At 40.9% G+C, this 19470-nt stretch overlaps 1 protein-coding gene across 7 annotated transcripts in view; it reads left to right on the forward strand.

Moving 5' to 3' along the window:
• Nucleotides 1–19470, forward strand: part of CSNK1G1 (casein kinase 1 gamma 1) — a 120348-nt gene that overhangs the window by 94578 nt on the left and 6300 nt on the right. For 3 of the 7 annotated variants that reach the window (XM_084887430.1, XM_084887433.1, XM_084887432.1), the window contains one exon: nt 12280–12386. In XM_084887430.1, the coding sequence (XP_084743556.1) occupies nt 12280–12386 (107 nt within the window). Of the gene's footprint in view, nt 1–11139; nt 11195–11436; nt 12217–12279; nt 12387–19470 lie in introns of those variants that run through there. The other 4 variants (XM_084887428.1, XM_084887429.1, XR_014795297.1 and 1 more) reach the window with 3 other exon arrangements.

The raw sequence follows: 19470 nt of genomic DNA on the forward strand, positions 1-19470 counted from the left end.
CTCTCTAGTACTTAAGAAGTACTTGTATTTGTAACTTTTCTTATGTCACTGTATTAATAATCTTAACAAAAATGTTTGTCTCATATTAAGTGACACCACCAATTAGGGCACACAAATGAACCCAGAGCTACCAAATAGAAATTCTTATAAAGGAGTAGGTAAACCTTTTGCACATAGAAATGCATCTTGATAGGCTTGATTGTCTAAAATATGCTTTTACATGGAGTTGATTCACTAAAGTTAGGACACAGGAAATTAAGAGACAGCTTTGGTCCTCTTAAATCCTCATAGGAACATTTAAGTTAAAATGATGGATTAAAAACACAGATATACCCTCACTTCTCCTGAAACACACTAACAGAATGATAAAGCAATTTTTTAAAGGCACAAATTCATCTAAAAACGGAGAAAACCGAAGAGGAGGCAACAGCAACAAAATGTTAGAAGCTGGAAAGCAGATGGGCAGTTATTAAATGGCTTAAGATTCTCAAGAAAACTGAATCCTGTGCCAGAAGAGCGGAAAGCTGAGAACCTATTGGGTCGGCAACTAAGTAATTGCGTGTTTCACACATATATGGCTTCAGTTGAATTTTTAGGTTTGCAGACGTAGTACAAATGTAAAACACATTTTGTATTTGATAGTTGGCTATTCAGCTGTTAATCAGTAAAAAAAGTTTTTTGATCTGTTTTGTAGTTTTCGTTTGGCGTTCGTTGAAAAATGGAAAATCAAAAGGAACATTTTCGTCATATTTTGCTTTTTTATTTCCGCAAAGGGAAAAACGCATCGCAAGCTCATAAAAAGTTATGTGCTGTTTATGGTGACGAAGCCTTAAAAGAACGGCAGTGTCAAAATTGGTTTGCCAAATTTCGTTCTGGTGATTTTTCACTCAAAGATGAAAAACGCTCTGGTCGTCCAGTTGAAGTTGATGACGCCCTAATCAAAGCAATAATCAATTCGGACTGTCACAGTACAACACGTGAGATTGCAGAGAAGCTTCATGTATCACATACATGCATTGAAAATCACTTAAAACAACTTGGCTATGTTTAAAAACTCGATACATGGGTTCCTCACGAACTGAAAGAATCACAGTTAACGCAACGCATTAGCAGCTGCGATTTGCTAAAGAAAAGTAATGAAAATGATCCATTTTTAAAACGACTGATAACTGGCAATGAAAAATGGGTTGTTTACAACAATATCAAGCGGAAAAGATCGTGGAGCAGGCCAGGTGAACCAACTCAAACAACATCAAAAGCTGATATTCATCAAAAGAAGGTTTTGTTATCAGTTTGGTGGGATTACAAAGGAATTGTCTACTTTGAACTCTTACCACCCAACCGAACGATCAATTCTGATGTCTACATTGAACAACTAACGAAATTAAACAATGCAGTTGAAGAAAAGCGGCCCGAATTGACAAATCGAAAAGGTGTTGTATTCCATCATGACAATGCAAGGCCACACACATCTTTGGTCACTCGGCAAAAATTAATGGAGCTTGGTTGGGATGTTTTGCCACATCCACCATATAGTCCTGACCTTGCACCATCTGATTACTTTTTGTTTCGATCTTTACAAAACTCCTTGAATGGTAAAAATTTCAATAATGATGATGATGTCAAATCGTACCTGATTCAGTTTTTTGCTAATAAAAACCAGAAGTTTTTTGAACGTGGGATTATGATGCTGCCTGAAAGATGGCAAAAGGTCATTGATCAAAATGGGCAATACATTACAGAATAAAGTTATTTAGTTCCATGAAAAAATTGTCTTTGATTTTCTTTAAAAAATCCGCAATTACTTAGCTGCCGACCCAATATTTACACTGGGGAATCCCCAGAAGGCTCAGAAGTTGGCCTTCTGTAAGGGGGACGTGGGTGTGGAGGGCATGGCTAATATAATGAAGACTGGTTAAAAGTCTGTTTTAAATCCAGAGATTTCTAGGTGCCTTCTCCTCCCTCAGCAGAGACCAAATATGTATTCTTTTATGTTATTCAAAGATTTATTCTTTAAAAGGCAAAATAAAGGGCCTCTGGATTAGGGGGTATTAAGCACATCTGGAAACAGAATACCAGCCTGATAAAAAATGGAGATTAAATGAATATATTCATACTGACTGCCTGATTTCCCCTTTGAGTCCTTTAGAATGCTGAGAGCCAGGTGTATACCTTCCAGGCAGGAGATGGTGTTGGCTCTGAGGAATATGACCAGCCCAAAAGAAAACATCTGAGCATATTAACAAAATGGTTTCCCTACTGAAATAGCTCAGCCAAGTCATTCTGCAGTCAGATCCATATTTTAGAAGTTTTCACCCCTGTAATCAAAGTGCCAGTTAACTTTGTACTCTCCCACTTTTACACATGAGTAAATAAAGATTATCCAACTTCTGGGAAAGCCTTTAATGTGATAGAGACCAAAGCAAACAACAGCAAAAAAAACCCAAAAAATACACCTTATTATTAATATCCTCAGAAACAAAAGATACTGCAACTGTGAAGCAAGGACAGGATGCTATTTTTAAAAAGAATATTCTCAGAGCAAACAAAAAGCTCTTGGAAATTAAAAACATAATAAACAGAAAACTTATATTCAGTAGTTTAGAAGATAAAGTTGTGAGGAAGTCTCCCAGAAAGTAGAGCAAAGAGACAGAGGGTGAAAATAATAGAAAACAATAAAAGATTAAAAGAGAGTCCAGGAGGTCCAATTTCTACATACCGTGAGTTGCAGAGTGAATGAGAACAGAGAAAGGAGGGGAGGAAATAATTAACAAAATTCCTTCCCAGAATTCATAGACTTGTTTCCAGATCAAAAGGGCGCCACAAGATGCCCACCATAAGTGGATGATAGAACCCATACCAAGATACACCATTGTGAAATTTTGGAATACCAAGGACAAAAGAGGAAATCCTTTAAGCTTCCAGAAAAAGAAAACAATCATATGCAGAGAAAGGATCAGGATTTAGTATAGCTTCAAATTTCTGAATGGCACTCCTGGAAGCTAGAAACCAAAGAATGATGCCTTTAGAATACTGAGGGAAAAATTATTTTCAACCTAGCATTCTGTACTCAGCCAGTCTGATTGGAAGCCTATCTAATAAAGAGGGAATATGCTATTTGACCTTCATGCCATCACAAAGGTGGCAGCACCCAAAGCCAATAAGAAGAGAATATGCTAATTGACTGCCACGCCCTCAAAGATGGCAGCACCCAGTCCCTTCAGCCTAGCCAGGGCAACAGGTGCATGGCAAGGCTGGCCGAGGCACAGGCAAGCCTCAGATGGCAGCTGCCCAGCCACCCAGGGCCGGCTGAGGCTTGCATTGCTGTTAGTGGCAGCAGCAGAGGTGTGATGGGAGCGTTGCCTTCCCCTGATCACTGGGTTGCCTCCTACCCTTGAGGGCTCCTGGACTGAGAGGGGGCAGGCCAGGCTGAGAGACACCCCCCTCCCCCGAAAATTCATGCACTGAGCCTCTAGTATAGAATAAAGATGTTTGCAGAAATTTGTGGTCTCAAAAATTATACTTCTCATGTACCCATTTTGCATTGAGGATGTGTATTATGAAAATGAGTGAGTAGACCAAGGAAGAGGAATAAATACATGGGATCCAGGAAACAAGAAATCTAACATAGACCTAGCTGGTTTGGCTCAGTAAATAGAGTGTTGGTTTGCAGACCAAAGGGTCCCAGGTTCAATTCCGGTCAAGGATAGGTATCTTGGTTTCAGGCTTCTCCCCTGCCTGGGCCCTGGTCAGGGCATGTGCAGGAGGCATTCAATCAATGTTTCTCTCTCACATTGATATTTCTTTGTCTTTCTCTCTCTCTTGCACTGTCTCTAAAATCAATGGAAAAATATCCTCAGGTGGGGATTAAAAATACATCTATGTATATATATAATATGCTAAGAGTCCACTCGTCTGACTGGTTGCTATGACGTGCACTGACCTCCAGGGAGTAGACGCTCAACAAGGAGCTGCCATGATGCCCACTGGCCATTTACAGAGAAACAGCACTGCGGATCTGGCACCACAAAGCAACACTTTGCTTCCCACAAGTGGGACACAAGCCCCACCACCAACCTGGAGCAACAGCCCACCAAATCACAGCCAACACTGTTGAGATTCCATGGTGCAAAATGCGGCCCCCAGCCCAGCCTAGTCCGGAAACGGTGGTTGTGGGCGCTGGATAATGACATCACGTAGCAACGCTCAGCTTCCTCTCCCTAGCAACAGGCCATTTAACAATAAACAGCACCATGGACCTGGTGCCCACAAGCAACAGGTGGCTTCCCCCAAGTGGGACACAGGCCCTGCTGCCACCCCGGAGCGACACCCCACCAAATCACAGCTGAGAAGGGACTCACCAGGATAACGGTAAAGTCCGGAGGTCCCAGGATAGGATAGCCTGTCCCAGACAGAGGTGGTCACAAGGCTTTCTGAGCAGTTTTACCAAAGGATGAATCAACTAGGATACCAATATGTCAAAATATTTTGAAAGTTTTTAGATAAATGACATTGTAGTTAGAATTAGTGATTAACAACTAATGTATAAAATCTTGGTAAAATTAAAATTTAAAAGATAATTAACTTCAACGAAAATAAGAAATTGTATAGGAATACTTCATAGCACAATTGCAAATAGAATTTAATAGTTGTAACACAAACACTAACAATTGAGCTAATCAAAATTATAGAATAAATTATTAAAAAATATATAGGATAAATTATAATGGGAGAACAGATGAATGGAAAAAGTGAATATAATGCCAAAAATGATTAATTAAGATGCATGTTGTGCCGAAACCAGTTTGGCTCAGTGGATAGAGCATCGGCCTGCGAACTGAAAGGTCCCAGGTTCGATTCCAGTCCGGGGCATGTGCCTTGGTTGCGGGCACATCCCCGGTGAGGGGTGTGCAAGAGGCAGCTGATCAATGATTCTCTCTCATTGATGTTTCTAACTCTCTATCCCTCTCTCTTCCTCCCTGTAAAAAATCAATAAAATATGTTTAAAAAAAAAAGATGCATGTTGTTCAGAGATATGTAGGTAAAAAAACAAAAGAGTCAGCTATAAAGGAAGGGGGAAAGAGACAGCAGTTTTTCCTAATGATTATAATAGAAATAGTTGATTCTTTAAACAGTGTATTCATATAACTCTGATAAAATAAAATGTAACTAAATATATTCACACATATATACACATTAGTTTTATCTATCAAATTTTCAAAAAAAAAGTTTAATAGCCTATCCTTCTGTTGTTGAAATGTGAATTACAACTATTTTGTAGAGTAATTTATCAGTTTTTATTAGAATCTTAAACCTTTACACTTCATGTTCCATTTAATCCAGTTTCAGATATATATACCTCAGAAATGCACAGATACTAAAGATACATGTTGTAGAATCTAGATCATGGCTGTTAAAAGAAATATGAGACACTTTTGTAATTTAAAATTTCCTAGTAATCACATCAAAAAAGTAAAAAGAACCCTAGCTGGTTTGGCTCAGTGGATAGAGCATCAGCCTGAGGACTGAAGGGTCCTGGGTTCAATTCCGGTCTAGGCTCTTTCCCCAGTAGGGGGCATGTAAGAGGCAGCCAATCAATGATTCTTTCTCATCATTGATATTTCTATCTCTCTTTCTCCCTTCCTCTCTGAAATCAATGAAAACATATTTTTTTTAAAATGTAAAAAGAAACAGGTGAAACTAACTTTAATAATACATTTAACCCATGTAGTCAATATTAAAAATATTAGAAATATTTTACCTTTTTAAAACTATCTAGCATGTAGTTTACTCTTACATCCAGATTAAGAGCAAACATCTTAATTTGGATTAGACACATTTTAGTAGTCATATGTGGCTAGTAGCTACTATGTTAGACATTGCAGCTCTAGAATGTTTATTGCTGGTTTGTTTCTAATACCAGAAAATCATGCTTAGCCTAACCTTGATGACCTGCTGATACCATGACCTACCCAATAGGGAGTGCAGGACTCTGAGAAGTTTGCTCTGATGAAGCATATGGACACTCCCATTCCAACTTATTTAATAGGCAGATTCCTATAGCCCCCATCCTCCCATTATTTCCATAGCTTTTCCATATGTAGAGGCCCAAATTCAAAAAGACAGTATGTTTTTCTCTTTCAAAAAATGACTCTAATGTTGTTTAAATTAAAACATATAGGAAATATCTATACATATGTGAGACCAAGAAAGGGCATGAGGCTTAAGAATGACATTTAAGATTTAGTCATTATTTATTTTGCTCAAATCTTTATAATTTTTAATTATTTACATTCCTTGTTAAGGTCAGTATTAGAGACTAGAGGCCCAGTGCACGAAATTCATGCATGGGAGCAGGGGGTTGTCCCTCAGCTCAGCCTACACCCTCTCCAATCTGGGACCCCTCAAGGGATGTCCGACTGCCCAGTCAGACATTCCTCTCACAATCCAGTCAGACATTCCTCTCATAATCCAGGATTGTTGACTCACAACTGCTCCCCTGCCTGCCTTCCTGATTGCCCCTAACTGCTTCTGCCTGCCAGCCTGATCACCCCCTAACCACTCCCATGCCAGCCTGATTGATGTCTAACTGCTCTCTTGCCAGCCTATTTGCCCCAACTTCCCTCCTCTACTGGCCTGGTCACCCCTAACTGCCCTCCCCTGAAGGCTTGATCACCCCCAGCTGCCCTCCCTTTCAGGCCTGGTCCCTCTCAGCTGTCCTCCCGTGCAGGCCTGGTGCCTCCTAACTGCCCTCCCCTGCTTGCCTGATTGCCAACAACTGCCCTCCCTTGCAGGCTTGGTCCCTCCCAACTGCCCTCCCCTGATGACCATCTTGTGGTGGCCATCTTGTGTCCATATAGGGGCAGGATCTTTGACCAGACAGGGGCAGCCATATTATGTGTTGGAGTGATGGTCAATCTGCATATTACTCTTATTAGATAGGATAGAGGCCTGATACATGGGTGGAGGCCAGCTGGTTTGCTCTGAAGGGTGGCCCGGATCAGGGTGAGGGTTCCCTTGGGGCATGGGGCGGCCTGGACAAGGGGCCTGTGGTGGTTTGCAGGCCAGCCATGTGCCCTGGAGACCCAAGCAGAGGCCCTGGTATCTGGAATTTATCTTCTATAATTGAAACTTTGAGGCCTGGAGCGGAGCCAAGCCTCCTGCTTGCTCCGTGGCCAGCAGCCATTTCTGTTGGGATTTATGTACCTTCTATAATTGAAACTTTGTAGCCTTAAGTAGAGGCCTGGGCCAGCCAGGGTGTGCGGAAAGCTTTGCTTTCTCCCTTGCCGGGGGCAACCCTAGCTTGCTCTCTCCAGCTCCATGGCTGCCGCCATTTCTGTTTGGATTTGTTTACCTTCTATAATTCAAACTTTGCAGCCTTGAGTGGAGGGCTAGACTGGCAAGAGCAGCCAGAAAGCTTGGCTTCTTCTGTTGCCTGGGAAACCCAAGCCTCCCTACTGCCATCCTGGTTGGGTTTATTTGCATGCTCGCTCTGATTGGGTGGTGGGTATAGGGGAGTGGTGATTGATTTGCATATTACTCTTTTATTAGGTAGGATAGTGAAACTAAGTAGAGAATTACCAAGTATGTTAGTTGTGAGAAATAGGATTGAAAAGTTGATTATCAGTTAAAGCACTTATTCTTTTGGTACACAGCTCTGATTTTTCTTCACATTAATATTTTGAAAAATGTGGACTTAATTCAAATTTTTTAAACTCCCAAAAGAGATAATACCAATATTAAGGTCTAAAGTTCAAAATAGTACTTCACCTTATTCTCTTTCATGAATAATCCCATAGATAGTAATTACTTCGTTCTTGTGTGATATAGGCAGAGAAATGTGGGATTAATTTTAATAGTAATAACAGCAAAATAAATGTCAGTATTCCAGATATAGAAATAAAGTTTAGCCCAGCTGGGTGTGGCTCAGCGGTTGAGCATCGACCCAGGAATCATGAGGTCATTGCTTCAATTTCCTGGTTAGTGCACATGCCAGGTTTTGGGCTCCATCGCCAGTAGAGAGCATGCAAGAAGTAGCTGGTTGATGATTCTTTCTCATCATTGACATTTCTCTCTCTCCTTCTCCTTTCCTCTCTGAAATCAATAAAAACATATTTTTTTTTTAGCCTTAGTCAGTTTGGTTCAGTGGGTAGAGTATCAACCTGCAGACCAAAGGGTCCTAGGTTCAATTCCAGGGCACATACCTCGATTGCAGGCTCCTCACTGGCCTGGGCACTGGTTGGGACTTGTGCAGGAGGCAGCCAATTGATGTTTTTCTCTCACATCAATATTTTTCTCTGTCTTTCCCCCTCTCTTCCATTCTCTAAAAATCAATGAAAAAATAGCCTCATGTAAGGATTATACAACAACCACCAAAAAACCACATTTTTTAAAAAGAAAGTTTACTTTAAAAATTCAATAGAAAATAATATAAAAATGATATTGTTTAAAAATACTAATAATTCATTATATTCAAAAGGTTATTTACAGTTTTTCAAATTGTTTTTGCTCAGTCTCATTGTGCTTAGCTTAGTAATAATGAAGTTGATAGGACCAACGTTATTGACATAATCTTAACAGTTAAAAAGCAAGACTCGCAGAGGATGTTGTGATAGAGCTAAGCCTGAATCCAGCCCTTCAGTCACCTACACTAGTGTTTTTGCACTGCACATATAGGCAGCAGTTCAGTGGTTTAACAAACTGTAGCTCCATCTGAAATAATTTTGTGGATGCTCTGAGGCCCAGATTGATTCCCAAAGTGCAATTAAGTTTAAAACTGGACAACAGGTATTAAGGTTCCCATTTGTACCTGATTCATTTGAGATCAGGTTCTCATTGATACAGATAACTATCTAGTCTGTAAAGTGAGGATAGCCTCTCCCTTTGATTGTGTGTATGTCCTTAACCTAGATTAGCAAATGATTAAGATTTTGTCATATTTTGCTTTAATTATGTATGAGGGGTTGAGGGAGGCAGGGGGAGTGTTCACTAAACAATTTAAATGTAGTCATTATATTTATCTCACAATACTTCAGCCTACATCTCCTAAGAACAGAAACATTCTCTTGTGTAACCGGTAACACCATTTTATAGCCAAGAAAATTAATAATAATTCCGTAATATCTAATGTATAGTACATGTCACATTTCCCCCAATTGTCCCCAAAATTAATTTTACTGTGTTTCAGATTTCATCAAAGTTTGTACATTACATTTGGTTGTTATGCCTCTTTTTAAAATATATATATATATTTTTTTTGGGGGGGGGGGGTTACATAGAGGAATGGAGAGGGATAGAGAGCTAGAAACATTGATGAGAGAGAAACATTGATCACCTGCCTCTTGCACACTCCCTATTGGGGATGTGCCCGCAACCAAAGTACATGCCCTTGACCAGAATCAAAACCGGGACCCTGCCGAAACTGGTTTGGCTCAGCGGTAGAGCGTCGGTCTGCGGACTGAAAGGTCCCAGGTTCGATTCCGGTCAAGGGCATGTACATTGGTTGCGGGCACGTCCCCGGTGGGGAGTGTGCAAGGGGCAGCTGGTCGATGATTCTCTCTCATTGACGTTTCTAGCTCTCTATCACTCTCCCTTCCTCTCTGTAAAAAATCAATAAAATATATTTAAAAAAAAAAAAAAAAAAAAACCGGGACCCTTCAGTCTGCAGGCCAATGCTCTAACCACTGAGCCAAACCAGTTGGGGCTGTTATGGTCTCTTTTAATTTCTTGGTCTCTGAATTCTATATATATATATATATATAGAATATATATATTATTGATTTTTTACAGAGAGGAAGAGAGAGGGATAGAGAGTTAGAAACACAGATGAGAAAGAATCATCGATCAGCTGTCTCCTGCACACCCCCCACTGGGGATGTGCCCGCAACCAAGGTACATGCCCTTCACCGGAATCGAACCCGGAACCTTTCAGTCCGCAGGCCGACGCTCTATCCACTGAGCCAAACCAGTTTCAGCAGTCTCTGAATTCTTAACTCTTTTCATCTGTAACAGTCATCCATCTTAAGAAAAATAAATATATACATATTTTTTTAAGACGTCTTTTTTTTTTAAAGTCCAGTCTTTTTGTCCTATAGAATGGTCCCACATTTTGGATTTGTCAGTTTGTTTCATCATACTTAGATTCAGATAAAACTTTTTTTGCAAGAATACTACATAGATAATGTTATATAGTATTTATTATATAACTAGAGGCCCTGTGCATGGATTTGTACACTAGTAGGGTCCCTCGGCCTGGCCTGCGGGATCAAAACTGGCTCTCTGACATCCCCTGAGGGATCCCAGATTGTGAGAGGGTGCAGACCAGGCCAAGGGACCCCACCAATGCACAAATCTGTGCACTGGGCCTCTAGTATTCATATAAGATCTTTGGTTAATCTCTTCCTGCCCTCCCCTCTCCCTCCTTTCCTCTGAGATGCATAAGTCTGTCCCATGTTTCCATGTCTGTGGTTTCTGCTCCTGCATTGAGTGTCTGCCTCCTGGTGATCAGTGCAAGTCATAGCTACTGGTTGGATGGTTGAATGGTCAGGCAGTCACTTAGGCGCATATATATATATATATATATATATATATATATATATATATATATATATATATATATATATATATATATATGTCAGGAGATAAATAATATTGGATGGTTCCATTAAGCAGAGATGCTAATTTGGATCCCTAGCAGAAATGGGGATCTCCCTTGGGTAAGTCCAAATTTAATGTTGTAGGTTTCTTTAACTGTACAACAATTGTTTTATTTTTTTTTAAAGCTTGTATTATTAGTGACAATAAATATTGTTGATTTAATCATAATGTTGGGCATAGACTACTAATAAGTAGTATTCACCTTGTCTGCTCTTTTTCCTTTGAATAAATACCCTAAAGACTCCCATTTCCCACCTTCCTCTTTATGACTATGTAGGAAATGTTTACGAATTAATTAATTACTTACCCAAGGACCCCAGAGGTAGAGGGAGATAAGAATAAACATTTATAAAGGGAGAATAACAGTAATATGAATATTTATTGAACCATTGCTATGTACCATGGCACTGGGCTAAGCACTTTCTGTGGATTGTCTACACAGTAACCCAATTAGGTAAGCAGCATTGTTTCCCCATTTTACAGATTAGGAAGCTCAGGCACAGAAAGATTGAGGATCTTGCCCAAGGACCCACAGCAAGTAAGTGGTGGAGCTAGGGTTCAAACCCAGAGTGACTAAGTCTAGAGCCCATTTCTTTTTACTTTGTTATGCTGCCTCCATTATTGTGCACCAGGTATTATATCAGACACTGTCTTATACATTTTCTTATATAATTCTCATATCAAACTGTAAGAAACAGTCTCAAGTAAATGAAGTTACTTACCCAAGGGCATATGATAGCCGAACCATTTATTCTATTTTGGTTCTCTCCCATATTTCAGCCAAGATCTTTAACAACAGAATGGTTTGTGCAGCGGGGTCCCTTTTTCCACTCCCCAGCACCCACATAAACAGGAATCATGTGCTGGAAATGAAACCAGGTGACAGAAGCAACTGCACAAGCATGAGAAGCCTGATCGGGTCCACATTAACCAGATGACAGGAGTGAGAGCCTTCAGTTACAGTTCGGGGACCATCAGTGAGAGCTGGGATGACACTGAGCCTGAAATAAAGGTTGTTGAAATAAGACTGGTCTTCCAGGGGAAAGTTTCCTTACCGTCTACCCTCTGACCAGAGAGGATGTGGCAGTCTTGTTTTTTGAGTAACTTCAAACTGATGGTCAAAGCCATGAAGAAACTTCTGAAGGAAAGTGTGATCGCTTATAAGTTTCTGATGCCCACTATTGACCTCCCTTGTAGAACTTTTTAACATCATCATTGAGTCTATATATAATTATAGCATAATAAGTTAAGAGGAGTAGAATTAAAGAGAGTAATACAGATTTTTAAGTAAAGGATTTAGGATTTTTGTGGAGATTAAATTTACACATACATAAGACACACACACACACACAATCTAGTAGAGTCCATGACACAAAGTAGGCATTCAGTATGGAAGTTATCATCATTGTATGTATATATCATTGAGTTTTGTGTTCTCACATGATAAGATCTAGAACCTTTCCTAACTTAGAACAATTGGCCCTCAACCCAGGAAAACGAACACCAGACACTGCCTGACTAGTACCTAAGCAAGAGTCCAGATCTCCCTTAGTGACCCTCTCTGGCACTGGCAGGAGGCTCCTATTGTCATGGTGTCTGTCACACTCTGTCTTTCTGTTTCAGGTGGTTAGCTCAACCAATGGAGAGCTGAATGTCGATGACCCCACAGGAGCCCACTCCAATGCACCAATCACAGCTCACGCTGAGGTGGAAGTAGTGGAGGAAGCTAAGTATGTTCATCTTTCAAGGGGGCTCTTGAGTCATAGATTGAGAAATCTTTTACCTGTCTCTTCCTCTCTGTGTGCTGCTCATCTCAGACTGAATTCCTCATGCTTGTGTCCTTGGCTTTCTTCTTTTGACCATTTTATTTTTGCATGGTATTATAAGGCTGCTGCTGCCCCTCTTTAGTTGTGATTTCCGGAAGACAGTCATATTTCTCTAGTCCACATGAGGCAAAAGACATAGTGAACTAAAAGAATCATGATAGAACATCTATAATAGATAGTAGTCATGAGCCTTTTGGTGCCCTGGATCTTCTTACTCCCTATAGGACACAGAAAAATTTGCTTATCTCAACCATGGGCTATGCTGAACAGCATGAAACTTCGGGTTCTTGGCTAACCATTCTGCATATATAGTCCTGGAGCAAGGGTTTCAGGGACATTTTGTTCTCACTTAAATGATTATGGATTCAGAGAGACTCAGATAAATCAGGCAAGGAAAATAGTCTCTGTACCTATGAGTGAAGGATCTTGAGAAGGAAAGGAAATCACACTAATCCCAAAAGGGTGAGGAGATTTCCCCACCTCTTTTTCTGATGCTCTTGCATGTAAATGTCTTGCCCTGTCCATACCACCAGCCCTCGGTGCTCTGCATGGTCTGTGTTTAAACTTTTAGAATATGGGGTGGAAAGTGAAATAACTGCTGATTCTACAACAAAAGTAGCATTTCTATCACTTCTTTCCCTTTTTGCCCCATCCCAAATTCAAATGCAGGTTTAACCTTCAAGAAGACATGAGGTAGGAAGAGAGAAGTCCTTTACAAATCAGTTACTGCTGCCAAGCCTGATGTGGATAATTTTTCTTGTAAACCCTTTGAGAACATTCAGGCTACCCCAGTGTCCTGCTCATTTATAGTGATTTTGCATCCTAAGTGGTCTCTAGAGCCTCCAAGACCTGCATTCTTCTTCCTTCCAGATGCACTTTGGTCCCTTTTGCCCAATCTTCTATTGCCCCACCTACATGCTTAGCTCACTTTGCTTCCAGGAGATCCTTTTCTTAGAAAACCAGGTCTTGAGGATTCCTACCCAGTAGATAAAAAGCAAGTGAGGATGTTAAACTGTCTCCTGTTGAGTCCCTACTGACTGTGGGCAGCTTCCGGTGCTCCTCTCCTACTTTATGTAAGGCCCTGCCTCATACATAGGAGGGCAGGGGAGTTTCTAATGCCAGGAAGAAACTATTTTAGTAAGGAAACATGCTCCCCACTTTCAGAGACTTTGGAGATGTTAATGATATTCACAGTTTTTCAGTTTCCATGACAGAACTCTTCTAAGTAAACAGTGTGTTACTCCTTCTCTATGGGTTTTCAGCCTTGGATGCACTTTGGAGTCACCTGGAACTTGGTAGAAAATACAAATGTCTGAATCCTGGCCCTAGAGATTCTGATTTAATTTATCTGGAATATGGCCAGAGTATTAGGAATTTGTAAAGTCGAGGGGATTTAAATGTTTAGTCAGGTTTAGGAATCACTGCACTAGGTGTGGTCTGGGCTTGAAAGATGGCTGTACCTATTCCCACCCTCACCTCACTGCCATGGCTATTATTTTGAAGTCTAGAAATTTAGCTCTGCTTTTAATAACATTCTTTGAATATTAAGGTAGAATGGGCTTTAATATTACGACGTGCCCTATGCAGGTTTATCTTTTGAACCTATTCATTTCATTCCAGTAAATGTATACACTAATTGTGTATGTGAGTGTGGTGTATGTGTCCTGTATGTAAGACAGGGGTCATTCACAAAGAGATCCCAATTTGGTGTATTCTGTTCTAGGATGTGAAGAGAGCTTAACGTCTCCCCTTTTAGCAAAAAGGAACCGTTGTGCCTCTTTGCTACCAGTTTCAGGTTTGGGCCTTAAAGGTGGGGAAACCAGAGGGGAGCAATTGTACTTAACCAAATGTCATCCAAAAGCTTGTAGTTTAAGGCATTTTTGTGTGCTGATTCCCCTAGTGATTTTATGAGCTATCAATCCATCTTGCCCAGTGAACTTTCAGGGCACAGCCGTATGTTTTTCTTCTTGGTCTTCTATTTGTGTGTGTGTGTATGTGGAGGGTGGATGGGGGGCGATAAGACCAACAAGCCATGTGTCCACCTGCTTGATCATTTTCACGGGAATAGGTCACAGCTAGAGAAGCACAAGGCGTCCCACACAGGCAGCTGTGATGCCATTTGTCCCTGCAGCCTAGCTGTGGAAAAAAGAGGATGTTGCCTATATTGAGATTCAACTAGGGTCCTGGGGAGACTATGTGAAACCTTCACTTCCAAGCTTTTAGTTTGGGGTTCCTTATCCAGCTTGTTTTGTATAAAGGAGGAGAGAACTTAGATGGTCTTAGTTTTTGTTCCATGTACAAATGAGCATCTAACATCCCTTTTTGCTAGCTGCAGGAATACGTTGTTTGAGTATGATTAGAAGAGTAGTGAGGCAAGGCAGTTTTTTGGTTGACTTTTGTAACAGTAAGAATGCTGGAATTTTTGATTATCCACTGACTTCTGCTGTAAATTAGCAAATATAGGCCTCATTTCTCCTGAAAATTAATAAGAATGAGATATAAGCCCTTCTCTGCAGTTATACCTTAATCCAGAACAGTGATCCTCCTCACTCAGTCCTCTCCTTATAAAATAAAGTATCTCTTAAGCCTGTTTTCCCCTTGAGAAGAAGAGCTAACTGCTGACTGTTTTGGTCAGGCATGTCAGATTTGTAAAAGCCTCAGAATAGTTGGGAGGTTAGCTTAACAAATTGTACACTAAGACTTCATGTGGGAATAATTTGGCTTGGCTTTGGTGCTCAATTGAATTCTTATAAGCAGGATCATTTGCTCTGTTACCTTCCTGGAACATGCTCAGAAAAGCCCATTCTGGGGCACTCATCAACTCTGTTTTGTTTTACCCTCACTGAGATCCAGCTCCCATCATGATGCTTCTATCAGCACCTGCCCCCTCCACTCTAGTGTGGGGACCAAGTGGCCTGGGCCTACCTTGACAGAGGAGGCAACTGAACACAGACACAACATACTGCATGTTTGCATGGCTCACAGGGAGTCGCTTCCATCTCACGTCTGTGGACTAATATCTCTTTCTCTCTCTTCCTTTCTGTGTTTTTCTCTTTACACACTCTGTAGCTGCCTGAAAATGCTCAACCTGTGGTGAGTCCCTCTCTCCAGTCCACATGCTAGGGGAGCGGACCAATCTGGGCTGGATTGGCAAAGCCGAACAAAATGCCTTAAGAACACTGAATGGCTTCCATATGCCACCTTTGCCATAACCACCCAGACTGGGAACTAGATCCACAAGGTGGGGATGGGGCAAACCTGTATCTAGGAATTAATTTATTCCTTCTTTCCTTTCAAACCCACCTAATTGCTGCCTCCTCCTATCAAAACAATATCTATCCCACAGTATTCAAAATTACTCTTTACTTTTAATTAAATGAATTTTTTTCTCAAATTAATACACCCAGATGTTATCATTCAGAGAGGGACAGACGTAGGAGGACAAAGTTACTATGTCAGTTGTTTAATATTATTCTTCACAACTCCAAGGACAATTGTTGCTGGATAATCTCACATTCTGCAGCATGGTCTCTACCTGGAAATCAACTACTTTGGAAAAATCTGTGACTTCTCTTTTTTGTTCAGCTGGGTCTTCCATCGTAGAATATGAGTTTCTCAAAAAAAAGAGAGCTCCATGGGAAAGAGATGGATATTTTGTCATTGTTATTTTGTTTATTTTTGTTTGTTTGTTTATTGTCCTTTTTTCCTTTTTTGTTGTCCTCTTCCTATAAGAGAGTATAGTGGGCCAGGGGCTGACGTGGCCAATGAGATATTGGAGCCTCTTTTCCAGGTTCCTCAAATGCATTCTTAGGAACAACATGAGGTGTATAGGAAGAGAAACCCTAAAGAATCCATCCACGTTTGGTGAGGCGCATTCTTGCTATAAGACAGAGCCCCCTCCCCAGCTTTCTTCCTGGACACTGCCTGTGACCCTCCAGGTCCTCCTGAACTAGGTGGTTTCTTGTAGCCTGTAACTGTACTCTCCCACATTGTCTGCATGCCTGGGGTCACACTCTGTGTGGTGTAATGGCCTGCTGGCCTCTATGACTGCCTTGTTTCTATTTGTCTTCTGTGACTGAGTTAAGCATTGTTTTCTGAACCCTAAGCCAAGTGGCCTACAGGGCTTCCCAGGGTCAGGGATGTATATTAAAGGTAACAACTGGGTTTTATGAAGATAGAATTTACAGTCTTGGAGGAGTACATTGGGCCTGGTTATTTAGCAAATGTAAGTTTGTGTGATCTGACAGTGCCGTAGCCTATTTTTCTCTGTGAGATATCAGTCATGTGATTCTGACTGCAAATATAAGGCCTACTGGGTGCTCATCCAACTCAGTGCTTGGAACTCTAGGAGGTCCCAAGGCCTTCCCCAAAGGGCTTAGGAACCATCTCTGAGAGAGAAGACATACATACTAGAAAGGACAACTGGTTCTCCAGGGTACTTATGTCATTGTCCCTTGAGAGGTCACTGTGGACAGAATGGTCAAGGAAGACTTCATGGACACTGCGGGACCTGAGCCAGCTATTAGAGTAAGGCAAGAGTGTACAAGTACAGCAAGGACAAGCAGCGAAGCAGAGCAAAGGTGTAGGTGAAGGGAGAGAGCAGGACAGAGTAAGAGAACATACATATATTTTGCACTGGCCTTGCCACAGCTCTCATCACCCCCCTCTGGACCAGTCACTACCTGAGCAAGAGGCATTCCCTATTCCAAAGGCAGGAGTAAGGAGGGAATACCTCAGCTCAGGGATGTGCCAGGGCTATGGCTGTCGTTCAGGAGGCAGCCTTTTCTATGAGCACTCGGAGGGCTCAGAGAAAAGGCAAAATAAGTGGCCCAGAGGCCTGGGGAAGAGCACTTGGTGGCTTGTGAATATAGAGAATAGATCGACTTTCACTCCATCATGTTTCACTCTAGCATGTTAAGATCTTCTGATTATCCAATCAAAGAATCAACTGGAAGCAAATCTAAGACCCAAGAAGGGTTTTTTCCTCACCTTCATTCTCTTCTGATAGTAAGATATCTGAATGGTGTCAATTTGCGTTTGGTCTAGATTTGACCAAGTTTAATGGGCCTGTTGCCGGTAGTTACCACAGAAACCAAAGAGTTAAGCAGATTGTAGAATTATTAAAAGCTTCTGCTACTGCTTAAGCTTTAACTACAGTAACCAGCAAAAATTATCTTGGGGCGCTAAACCACAGTTCACACTCTTCTCCAATCAGGTGAGCCGTGTTGCACATCAGGTTATGATACACTTATAAACAGACAATTTTTATGACTTGCTTTGGAGGAGGTAAAAGAAAAGTCCCGACACTTGAAATGGATTTAAACAGTATTTCAAACTTTTTTATGATTGATTTTGCTTAAAAACACAAAATCATCATCTTAACATCCTCTAAAAGGAATAAGAATAGAGATTGGCTTAAATGTTAGTGATCCCTCTGAAAGTCACAGTTAATAGGGAACAGGTAAATATATTGAAATATTGGTGTTCCCATGAGATTCTATTTGCCTTGTTTAATATTAATCTCATGACATTCGACTTGGAAAATGTCTTTTTTCTAAAGCATATGTGTACTGGCTGGGTGGGGGCTGTGGCATGGATTCATTTTCTTGAACCCTTCCTCAGGGATGCCATTGATGACTGTTTTTAAACAATCAGAAGTATTGCTCATTTTAATTTAAAAGAATGTATTCAGTCTCCAAATACACATTACACTTTGTTTAGTAATTGTATTCATACCTGTTAATAGTACTTTACAAATGACATTAATACTCTTTAAAAAATCTTAGGAACTTCTTAAGGTGCTCTCATTTCCAAAATCCATGCTTGATTCATTCAGATTATAAAGCCCATTATTGTCTGTTTAAATGCCTATTTTAACATTCTAAGAAATGTTCAACTTTTTAATAATAAACCAATGGGTATAGGAAATACAAAGGGGTCTGGCTGAAAAGCAGAGAATCTTAACTAAAGTGGTGAACTGGGGGTTTAGGAAGTAAGCAACAGTTCTTTATTTTTATATGAATATTCCTGCCATTAAGTCTGGAAGGATAGGCAAGCAACTCAAAGATAGTTTTGTCAGAAAAGCTTTTCTTGCCGAAACTGGTTTGGCTCCAGTGGATTGAGTGTCGATCTGCGGACTGAAAGGTCCCAGGTTCGATTCCGGTCAAGGGCATGTACATTGGCTGCGGGCACATCCCCTGGTGGGGGGTGTGCAGGAGGCAGCTGGTCGATGTTTCTCTCTCATTGACGTTTCTAGCTCTCTATTCCTCTTCCTTCCTTTCTGTGGAAAATGAATAATATATATATATATATATATATATATATATATATATATATATATATATATATTTTTTTTTTTTTTTTTTAGAGAAGCTTTTCTTTCAAGGGTCCAGCAAATCTGAATTATACTTCCAAAGTTACTCTCCGCCATCATCAGGCATCTTTGACTCATTTGCCACCTTCTCATTTCCCATGTGTCAGCGTCCTAGAAAGGACATATTTTGCACCAGCCATGCCATAGCCCTCATCACTCCCTTCTGGATTAGTCACTACCTGAGCAAGAGGTGCTTCCTATTCCAAAGGCAGGAGTAAGGAGAGGATACTCACTCTTAGGGATGTGCCAGGGCTATGGCTGTTGCCCAGGTGGCAGCACTTGGAAGGCTCATGAAGGAGCAGGACCAATCACCACCCTAATCAGGGTCGGACCTGTAACCATCTGGCACAGCAGCAGCAGTGTCTGGAAGCTGAGTTGAAGACCTCCCACCAGATGCCCCCTGATGATCAGCTCCTGGTCTGTGGCATTGATCTCTGAATGAAGAGTGCACTGTGCTGATTCCAGTCAGGATATCTGGGCTCCCAGTTCTTATAAGAATCAGGGTTTCTCCTGCCTACTCCATGTAGCTGGGTGGGGCTGGGATGGGAATAAAGAATCCTTATTCCTTCATTGGTAACATTGCAAGATACTCCTAGAGTTCCAACTATCATACTT

Source organism: Pipistrellus hanaki (genome assembly GCF_964339955.1).
Source record: "Pipistrellus hanaki genome assembly, chromosome: 1".
In the NCBI taxonomy this organism is placed as follows: Eukaryota; Metazoa; Chordata; class Mammalia; order Chiroptera; family Vespertilionidae; genus Pipistrellus; species Pipistrellus hanaki.